General features: G+C 33.7%; 1 protein-coding gene across 1 annotated transcript; it reads left to right on the top strand.

Annotated features, from left to right (window-relative positions):
- The first annotated feature begins 7,211 nt into the window (after positions 1–7,211).
- LOC145065673 (polyadenylate-binding protein-interacting protein 7-like) lies at positions 7,212–10,528 on the top strand. Its single transcript, XM_079012711.1, has 6 exons — positions 7,212–7,545; positions 8,090–8,859; positions 8,992–9,370; positions 9,489–9,559; positions 9,745–9,869; positions 9,968–10,528. Exons 2-6 carry the CDS (start codon positions 8,170–8,172, stop codon positions 10,272–10,274), a joined length of 1,572 nt encoding a protein of 523 aa, XP_078868837.1. The 5' UTR covers positions 7,212–7,545; positions 8,090–8,169; the 3' UTR covers positions 10,275–10,528.
- Positions 10,529–11,606: the final 1,078 nt, after the last annotated feature.

Raw genomic sequence — 11,606 nt, 5'->3', positions numbered from 1 at the left:
AGAACACGAGATCTAGGGTTTTTCTGAGGTTAAGGATGAGTATAAGGAGGCTAAGGGGTGAACCAACATGTTCCTTATATAGTGGCTGACCCTAAATTAGGGTTTGGAGTTTCTGAGAGTACGTTGGGCGTACTCACCCGGCCACCCCGCCATCTTTCTCTCTATTACGCTGGGCGTACCCAACCAAACTTCAAATTACAAACATGCATGCCATGCATGCATGGGACCTTTTCCCACTTACTCCACAAAGAACCATAAGCAGTAATCATCTTCGAAACACCGCAACTCCTCTAATCTAAACCCGCTCCCAAATAACTTTACATTCATACGGGGTGACGAGAAACCCAATGCTTCTAACACATATGCCAGCCCGAAAACTTTCTCGGATGAAACTCATTTCTCGAAGAAGGACCAGAATTAACCTTCCTCTTAATTCTCAGGGACTCATAATTAAACACTTAAAGAACGGGGTGTTACACATCTACTCTATCTGTCAGCAAGCAACCAAGAAAGTCGAACAACTCATTTCTGATGCTCAAATCTTTTTAGATTCTCTCCAGGCTGCCGTTGAAAAGAATGCTTCCACTGTGAATGCCACAATTGAAAAGCTCACCACGTCGCCTTAATCTGAGAAGGATCACTTTGAGAGCATTCGCAAAGGTCTTCAAATGAACAATGCTGAGTTTCAAAAGAATATCAGTTCGAGACTTGATACACTTTAAGCTGATTAGGCGCTTGAAAGTAAAATAATGGATGACCTAGCACTCAAAACAACTCAAATCAATACTCAATCTCCTCGACTCAAGCAGGTGAACAAAGAGCTCGACAATATGAAATCTGAGAAAGCTGTGGTGAAGGTGTGTGTACGAGATGTTAACGTCTTACTTTCTAATCTCCCGGAGGCTCATGATTCTGTTCTCACAATCAGTGTTCGAGGCCATTTGGCAGAAAAGCTTCGCCCAACCATTGACATACTAAATCGCATCGAGGGTGTTTCTGTGGTTGGTATCCCTCCGAAACAAGGGGGAGAAATTGAAGATCCATCAAGAAAAGAAACCACTCAGGATCCACCAAATTTGAATGTCACAAAAGAACTGAAGGATAATGTAACTTCGGGTTCAGATGCAAAAGCGAAAGGGAAAAAGATTGTTAATGATAGTGATGAAGAAGAGCCAGATGAGAATGAACTCATTCGCAGAAAGAAACGTGAAGCAGAAATTGATGAACACCATCAGATAGTTCGTGAGGCAGAAGAGAAGAAACAAAAGGAAAAAGAAGCTCACGACACAATGGAGAGCAGAAAAACTCTCTTTCCATTGTGGACATTGGACAAACTGATAAAAGAAGCTATTGAATTTCCTAGCGTTCATTGGCTAGAACCGGCCACTTCATTCGACCTGTAGAACACAAAAGACTCTCAATTTGACATGCCAATAACTCAAAGGGCTTTCATGTTTCATTCTTTTGAATCTATTGCTTTTGTTTCGTCCCCTGAGACAAAAGTAGAGAGGGCATTAGTAGATTACTATCTCGCTTATTCCAAGCCTCAATACTTAACTTGGAGTGCTCATAAAATTACAACGGTCAAGGTCATGAAGCCAATTGCTACAATAAGCTTTTTTAATGTCAATTTCAGGGTGACACGAGGTTTAAACAACGTTGTACATGAGTTTTCGCTTGCTGATCTACCAAATCTTAATCCACATGATTGGATTTTGCTGACGAACCTCCTACTGACCGAAGAATAGAAATACGAACCTATTCTCACTCATCTCAAGCGAATGTTGGTCTTGTACATTCATGAAGTATCAAAGCTTGACACTGAAATTGCTTCTGTTATGAAGCGAAAGACAACAGTTAATCCTATTGGAAAAGCAAGCGATGTGAACAAGATGCGAATGGGCAAGATCGATGTGAATCATTTGACTATAATGTTCACTCATGGAGTCGAAAATCAGAAGTGCCTTTTTGCTTTGCCCGACAAACACTTATTCTCCACATCTTGTCTAGAACTCATTTTGGAGATCATTAACAAGTGTAAACTTAATGATGTTGCTGCGAAGAAATGCTTTAACGACATGATTCGCTGGTATATCAACTTTCGTCGTACTCTTCTCGCTGTTATTCCAAACCTTTTTAAGACCATCAAGAAAACTCAACAAACGTAGCAGTGAAGCATCTCTCGCCTCAATTGACGCAGAGGGGGAGATTGTTGGGATTACTGGATTGTGTCATTGGGCTATTTTGTATATGACCATTATGTACACGGTTTTGGCCTGTCTAACCGTATTTAATATTAGGGTTAGAGTATATATGGTGCATACATGCATCTTATTTTAGTTAACTATAGATCAATCTTTTCTATGTAACCCTAACACACCTCTACAGTAGCAATTCTTTATAGAGTTCTTCTGAGGTTGTGTCTTTTAATCATTCGACACCAGTTGATCCATCGTGTGTTCTTGTTTTCATATCGTGCTAATACTTTACTTGTTAAAATCTAATCGATCTAAGATGATTTTATTTCTAACAACCTTTACTCCTCAGTATAGTGTCCACTATTACATTCAATGACATATATTTTCAACAAAAACGTGATGACACCGGTAGAAGAGGTATTTCACACTTACATAAATCTACCAAAAGCTGTGTGTGTTGGTATATGGTAAATCAACAGACACGCATGATGAATATTTAAGAATGAGTGAAATTGTAACACGGGATGCTCTTATACATTTTATAACAGGTGGTATTTCATGCTTTGATGAATAGTATCTTAGAATGCCAAATCAAGATGATTTCGCAAGACTACTCCATGTCGAGGAAGAGTGCGGATTTCCAGGTGTGATAGGAAGAATTGACTGCATGCATTGGGAATGGAAAAATTATGTAACGCTTGTGTTCCAGATTTATTAAAGTTACTTTTATCAATGACCAAATAACACCAAATAACAACATAATATCATCCAAAGGTGGTGTTCGTGCACTTCACGCACATAACACACGTCTATCACGTCTCCACTCCAATCACCCTTGTAAGAGAATATATATATATATATATATATATATATATATATATATATATATATGTGTGTGTGTGTGTGTGTGTGTGTGTGTATATATATATATATGGTTAGGTTATTTTGTTTTTACTAACTATTATGTGCCAGAATGCACAAATCTGGACCAACGGATGAAATTAATCCATGGACATGATTTGAGGGTGTGTGATACTACAATGGGATAACATGTACCATATAATCACACAAATTTTAGCAAAAGAGTATTTTGGTCAATTAACCTATTTTAAAAAAAAAAAAAATTCAAATTTTAAGGGATCATTAATTCCTTTATTTTTTAAAAATCTGAATTTTTAAAATCAATTCTAATTAAAATTTAATATTATTTTTAATAATAACCGATTTTATTCTGTCAGAATAACAATAAGTCAACAATAAACTAGTAAATATATTTGTGGTTTTATTCTTGCAGAATATTGTTTCGTTCAAGATACTTTTTATATTAAACATGCTTAAAGAATTATATAACATATTATCAAGAATAACATTTTCTAAAGAATACGGATTACATTTATTCTTAAAGATTAAAACTAAAAATGGTTAAAAAAGAAAAAAAAACATCAAAATCTAACAAAAACACTTCAATTCCAAAAGAATATTATTGTTAAGAAACACTTTATACATTTTAGCATAATACATTTTGCAAGAATACACTCTAGTTCTCCATGTTTTTTCTCCTTTTCCACATCAATGACAATCTCTTCAAAACCTAAATCCACAAAAAAATAACATAATCAACTTTTAAATATTAAAAATTTCAGAAAATTCTAAAAGAATAACAACTATAAATTCTGATAGAATGTAGTAGACATAAATTCTGATAGAATGTAGTAGACATCAAACAATTATAATTTATTTTAACAACATGCATTACTAGTTATTTTGCTAGAATATATTATCGCTATTTTAATAACATGCATTACTTGTAATTCTGCTAGAATGTATTACCAGTTAAACAAATATACTTGTTGTTAACAAAACATTCTTAAAGACACCAAAATAACATAACTAAACATATTAACATCAATTCTAAAAGAATATTTCATTTATATTTGTTGCTTAAACTTCAATTCCTTAAGAATTCTAACAAAATATTATCTACTTTACTTCTAACAGAATATTTCAAACACAAGTATAAACATGTTACCTTAACATATTCTGACAGAACCTTCCCAATAAGTCAACATATCAAACTTGCCTCTTTTACACAAAAACTTTCTTTTTTTGACGTTATATCAAACACTTGGATGACATGTTTATTATCAAAATTCAAAAAAGGCAACAAATACACGACATACATACTAATCCACACTGTATGCGAATTATGCACAATTTATACCTTTATAAACCTAATGTATATATATTTCCAACGTTAGACTAAAACTAATGGACACAAAATCCATCCATGATATTTGTGCTTTTTGTGTTATTTATTAATTTGAATTTTTAATTCATAGATTCGATTTTCAATATTAGCCATGTAAAAATTGATTGATTTTTCTTACAGAGGCTTTTCTTTTGAGCTGAATCAATGATCATATTGACACATCTTCCATTTAATTAATATTAACTGATAATATCAAACTTCATATCGATTGCCACGAATGACTCTTAAATAATAATTTTAATACAAAACTATGTAGATTAAAGAAAATGATTATATATTATAAACCAAAAAAATGATTAAAGATAGAGACATTACCTATTGATGATCGTTAGGAAAATTCATAAACATGAATGATTTCATGTTGATTTCTAATCCAGATTACACGCTTGCTTTAGATTTGGGGCTAAGAAGTGGTAATTAAAATGAAAGACACAGTGGGGGAATTGAAGGTCGCTATACTTGAAGTTTTGAGAGATGTTGATTGACTCAGATGACAATGTATTGATTGAGAAAGAAAGAAATGTTGGAGGAAGAAGATTTGTAGATGCAAATGAACGACATGGGTTATCTTTAGGGTTTTAAAATACTGATTTTCTTTCCTTAATTATAGGATTAAATTAAATGAGCTTATTAACTGTAAATACAAAAAACCGAAAATGCTCTTATTTGATTTAATTAATTATTTAATAGTTACTAATTTATGATTGGTGCATACATGCACACAATAGTTAAATAAATAAATAAGGATAAGTAGGTAATTTGATAATTAGTTTCCACAAATAATAACATGTAATTATGGTAACCATTGACTTAGTTACCTAGGTATTTTTATCCCTTTTGAAAACCACAATGACGATCTTTTTTTCATTCTTCACTTATCAAATCCGATCGACACATCCCAAAATCGGAACTCCTCTTCTTCCTGTCTCATCCCTCCGGTCGACAGAAGCCAAATGACTCTTCCGGCGATTTGGGTCTACCCTCCATCATAGTGCGTAGCAGTAGTGCGGCCTGTGTTCCTGCTTACAAAATTATCCCTCAGCTCCATAAAGAAGGTCGATTCCCTGTAGAAGGCAAGTGCAAATTAAAAACCCACACAATACACTTTCCGTATGTGAAATTTACGTTTTTTTGTAGTGTTTTATGTGATTTTGGTTTCTGGTGACCACGGGTGAGAGCAGCTTGATGAATTTTGGGATTTTTTTCATAGATTTTCAAGGTTTGGTTATTGTACTTTACAGGTATAAAAATTTTTGTGTTCAAGCTTCTTTTAATTTTTATTTCCATGTCTGTGTGCAAGTTTTTGTATTTTTTATGGTGTTGGATTTTCATTGTCCACCAGGTGTTTGATAATTTGCTTCACTAAGTTTTGGAATATCTGATTATTGGAGCAAGGTTTCCGTCTTCATGTGTGTGCCTTGCTCGTAAAGATGGTATGACTTGTCAATATGTTTTCTTACTTTTTAACTAAAATTTTTCCAGGTGAAAGGGGGTATTGGAGATATAGTTGAATAGCATAGAGAAATACAAACTCCGAGAAGCTTTTAGGATGTGGGAATGATGAAAGCAAAGTCACTAAAGGTATGCCATTTCCTTTCATAATTACTTAATAAATGATGTTTTATTTATTTATTTAATTTTGTGTGTTTTCTTACATCTGAAAATCTTTGATATATATTCCAAAATTGGGCAGGAATGTATTACATAGAATACACACTTTAAAATCCAGGGGTTTGTTTGAATGTTAGATAGAAATCATTGGGGTGTTTGGGTTTGTTTCATTTGATAGAAAACAATAGTGTTTGGATTGGGTGTTTGACAGGGAAGGGAAGGAAATGAAAAGCAGTTTTTTTGGCTAATATACATATCAGAATGAGCAGTTTTTTGGCTAATATCTATTGGAATGGAATCAAGAATTCCAATTCTGTTGGAATGGAATGACGAATTCCAATTCTGTTGGAATCACAGAAGTTGATGCTTGAAGAATGGACCACAAAATTGAAACGGATCACATTATTCTTTTAGAATGTATTAGTCGTTGTTAGATTTTGATGTAATTATTAACAATTGTTACCCGTATTGTATAACAAATAATTTATTTTTTGTTTTTATTCTTCAATTGATTGTTCAAGAATTTGTTATTCTACAAGAAGTTTTTAAATTCATGATAAAAAAAATAAGTTCAATGATATTTTTATTATTTATGGTTCAAGAATATTTTTATTTTTGAATATATTCATATACATATTCTGTCAGAATGTCCGAATTAAAAGATTTATAATTCGTAAAATCGGATTTTTAAAATTAATAGAATCTATGATTCTTAAAAAATGCAATTTTTCTTTATTAAATCTATATTATTTGACTAAATTACCCTTGTAATTAATCAAGATGATTTTATCAGTTATATTTAATTTAATAATATATATTAACCACTTTATTAAAATAAGTAAATTTGATTTGCCTACATTTATAAATACAATAACATAATAATTATTTTAAACAAAATAACCTAAATATATATATATATATATATATATATCTATATATATATATATATATATATATATATATATATATTATTTTACCGTTTAATTAAATAATATATAATTTTTTAATACTGTACATCAGCTACAGCAGCTCCAAATGCCCTCGAAAGGTCATGATTCATGAACGAAAGGCAAGGGGTTGTACTTGTAGAAGCAATAAGCATGTACCATTTGTACCTAGGCTAGTGCAAGTGGTAGCGTGTCAACGTGTTTATGTGTGGGTACATGGATACTTGGATAGGTTGCTGAGGCTCCCTTCTCTTTATTTGTGGTGGGTGGATATCAGGGTTTCTTCCACATCAAATTATCAAAACCAAAAACACTCGTCAACGAACAGCTCTCATCTTCATACCCTCAGATTCACACATACATACGCGATAACCTCTCCAAAATCATCTCCATACTTCTTATCAGTCACTGTCTCTGCTTTTCGTTTAACAATTTACACATATTCTGTTCAGATTTATCTAACTTCCATCGTCAATGGATCGTTTGTGTATGATTTCGTCGATCCTCGAGCTTCGCAAAGGTATATAATTCAACACATACAGCTTGTATCATGATCAGATCTTGTGGAATCGTGTTAATTGTTTTTGTTTGTGATATCTCTTACTGTTGATGAACCGAAATTGTGGTTTTCGATTAAAATTGTTTTGTATCTGTTTTTCGTTTAGGGTTTAATTCAATGAATTATCAACATTAGTTATTGCAATTTGATTACTTTGTGCTTTGTTATTACATGATTTTTAGTATAATCAAGATCTTAGAAAGTTAGATTTTGGTAGATACGGTCTACATTCAATGCTTTTTGGTTTTGTGATGTTATACATAAACTACATGCATTATTTATAGTAATCTATTAGTTCGGTAATCCAATTTCTTCCTTGAACATTGCAAAAAATGCTGAAGTTTTCTCAAATTATCGACTAAAAAGGAAATGTGTGTAGTTACTTTAATGCTAGTTTTGTATAATTTCTGTTTTCTGTAATTCTTTCTTCATTAAGCCTGTGATCTTGACAAGCGAGTATGAGTTCCTGTGAGTAAATCTGCAGTCTAAAATATCTGTTTTGCAGGATTTGGGTAATGCTGGTTGCAACTGGGAGGTTCTTTCATATGCTGTTAAACTAACTTTATTTTCTTGCCACAAAGAATAATGAGCCTACTCAATAAAGGGGCTTCTGCCATTGATAAAAACCTTAGCACAACAGGGAAGGCAAAAACTTTAAATCCAGATGCTGCAGAATTCGTTCCATTTTCTCTAAGATCACCATCTGGAAACACACGTTCTTCAGACACATCTAATTTTGGCAATTTTAGTGCTTCAACGCCAGGGAAATCAATACTCAAAAGATCAGAATCTTCTGTATCAAATAATTCAGATGATGAAGCCCACCAGTTCTGGCGTCACCAACTACCTGATGATATAACTCCTGATTTCCATGTTGTGGGAGGAGAAGAAGACTCTAATGGAAATGGAAGCAATAGCATTTCCATTTCCATTCCCTTTTCAACTTTGTCTATAATGGATGTCAATGGAAGCTCAAGGTTCCCTGAGCAACATGAATTATCTCCTCATCAAATGAATGGTGGCAGGTTTGGTAATTTTCAGCAAATGCATGGTGATCAGTTGCTTGGTGGGATTATAGATGAGCCACTGCCACCCTATAATGGTGATAATGGGCAAGGGTATTTAGATGATATGCTTAACGAGGGTACAGAAGTAAATTCTCTTGGATTTTTGGCTTCCCAATTTCCAGGTTTTGCAGCTGAAAGTGTTGCAGAGGTTTATTATGCTAATGGATGTGACTTGAATTTGACAATTGAGATGCTGACTCAGCTTGAGGTTTTTTTTTTTTTTTTACTCTAAATAAGAAACTGTGTTTGTTTATCTTTATACAACACTTAGGGCTGTTTCTTTTCTTTCCTCAATAATTGTTGTATGTGTAAAGTGTTTTTGGTTTTGATTTGATTGCAGCTTCAAGTAGATAATGGTCTGAATCAGAATCCAAACTCCAAAGCCTTATCATCACCAAATCTGAGTGCTCTTGATTTCCGTGCACTTTCTCCCACAAATAATCATCACATTGCACCATTTTCTGGTCAACAAAATGTCAACTCTTATCTTTCTTTAGAGAAAGATCTACTCATGTTCAAATCATCCTCCACTTCTCCATCACTTGGAGCAACCGATTTTGCTTCAGCAGTTAGGAAAATGGCATCACAGGATTCGAGTATATGGAAGTATGATAGAAACCCTTCTCCAAATTCCACCATTGGATCAAGTAGAAGCTCTTATTCCAGTGGTTATGGGCCCCGTTCGGCTCCTGTTTGGCTTGAAACTGGTGATGCAGTTGGTAATGTTTTCGTTGAAGTTTAAATAATATTTTTTTTTTTTTAATTTTTTTTTTAGTTTATTATATTATATGGTTAGTTGTGTTGTGTCTTTGTGCTTTAACTTTGTTGAGATCACAGCAAATATGTATTCTGAAATGCGGGGTGAAGCTCGTGATCATGCACGTTTACGCAATGCATATTTTGAACAGGTATTTAACCATTTATATGAGAGTAAATGACCGTTTTACCCTTCAACCGAATAAATAAAACGTAGGGTCTCCTAAGAAATAACTGGTGAATAAGAGTATTTAAAAAAGAAATAACAAGGTTCTGAATGCTACTAATTATTTAATATTAAAAGTTTTTTTTCTTCTTAATTTTGGTTTGAAAATAGGCACGACAAGCTTATCTTATTGGCCAAAAGGCTTTAGCTAAGGAGCTGAGTGTGAAAGGGCAATCACACAACATCCAAATGAAAGCTGCTCATGGAAAGGCTCAAGAATCTATCTACTATCAAAGGTTAGTTTTGTCCAAATACAAAAAAATAAAATAAAAAATGAAAATACAATGCCCTTAAAAAATAAAAATAAAAAGTGGTATTATTTCTTCTCTGTTAGGAATCCGGTAAGTCCAGAAATGCAAGGGAATGGAAGAGGAGGGCAGGAAAGGATAATTGATCTTCACGGGCTACACGTGAGTGAAGCCATTCACGTCCTGAAACGTGATCTGATGACGTGGCGTAACATTGCCAGGTCAGCAGACCAGCGTGTCCAGGTGTACATATGTGTGGGGACAGGCCACCACACTAAAGGGACAAGAACGCCAGCTAGACTTCCGGTTGCTGTCCAGAGGTACTTGCTGGAGGAAGAGGGGCTTCACTACTCTGAACCCCAACCAGGGTTGCTCAGGGTTGTCTTGTATTGATTGCTTCATTGATTCATCAGTTTTTGAAACCCTAAAAAAAGGGTTTAAAAACTCATGTTATTCTTGTATGTATGTATGTGTACATGGAAAAAAGATTAGGAAAAAACTGGAAGTAAGGAGAGAGAGATTAGGAAAAAGGAAAGAAAAATGTATCTGTGTATTATATAAAAGGTGTAATCATGGGATATACAACTATGTTTTGGTAGGGATTTTTGATTGGAGATTTAGTGTAAAACAAAGAGAGTTGTTTGAAATCTAATCCCTCAAGGAGTAATCATGGAACGAATATAAAGTTTTGTCATCAATTAGTACTTGGTGACGTTCTTTTAATGTCTAAAAACATTTTCATCAATATTTTCACAAAAGTTGAACAAAATTATATTACAATAATATTTAATGTAATTATTTTAATAAATGCATTACATGTATCACATGTAAGGCTGGCGGGAGTCCCCTATCCTATCCCTTCCATCCTTAATTCCATGTAACCTTTTTTCCTTGTGATTTTCATTTCTCTCATCTTTAAACACAAGAAATGTGTCCTTAGTATCATTCCCATAGTACATGATTCTTTAAAATAGTTTAAGAAAATATAAGTTTATTTTAAGTATAACTAAAACTAAAAACCAAAATAACATTTTATTAATTTAGAAAAGTACAATGCTGAATGTAACCACGTAAATTTTCAAACCAAATTTTTCATTTTAAAACCACATAACTCTCATAACATATCTCACAAAAATCTCATTTATTTAATTTACAAAACGCAACTCCGTAATTGTTTGATTAATAATCCAGAATCCTCAAAACATAACTTTTTCTCTAGTGTGTACAATCGAACCGGCGCCCTCCCGCGATCCTGAGAAGAACCGAAACACATATCATATAACACGGTAAGCACGAAACTTAGTGAGTTCCTCAAAATACCACACACATCACGTTAGCCACTCGAGGCTAACTCAATACGACCCTCCGGTCAATGTGTTCCAGTGGAGACCCTCCTGTCCCACACTCGGGTGGACCCTCCGGTCCTAACTCAATAAGCTCATAATAATAATACTCATCATAAATCACAAAGACATAATGCAAAATATCACAATACACAGATAAGCACATAAGACATCTCAGTCACACAAAGATACCAGTCATGGTAAGTATAGTGAGAAGACTCACATCGGATGATGAATATCTCCTAAAGATGCTGCTGCTGCACACCGGCCTCTAACACTGGACCAAGATTCACAACTACCCAATTAAGATCTAAGTCCAAACCCTCACTATTTAGGTCTAAAGGTAGTCCACTAACTAACCCATTATTAACCTAAAACTCAT

The sequence above is a fragment of the Lactuca serriola genome, chromosome 8, assembly GCF_051521515.1.
Source record: "Lactuca serriola cultivar US96UC23 chromosome 8, Lser_US96UC23_V15, whole genome shotgun sequence".
Lineage (NCBI taxonomy): Eukaryota > Viridiplantae > Streptophyta > Magnoliopsida > Asterales > Asteraceae > Lactuca > Lactuca serriola.
Note: the sequence above shows the minus strand (reverse complement) of the source record. Positions and strands in the feature narration are given on the sequence as shown.

Bases quoted from the DNA above. Each gene is read 5' to 3' on its own strand.
- LOC145065673 (XM_079012711.1), top strand. From the start codon at position 8,170: ATGAGCCTACTCAATAAAGGGGCTTCTGCCATTGATAAAAACCTTAGC. The intron at 8,860-8,991 runs GTTTTTTTTTTT...ATTTGATTGCAG, and splicing joins AGATGCTGACTCAGCTTGAG to CTTCAAGTAGATAATGGTCT. The intron at 9,371-9,488 runs GTAATGTTTTCG...TTGAGATCACAG, and splicing joins TGAAACTGGTGATGCAGTTG to CAAATATGTATTCTGAAATG.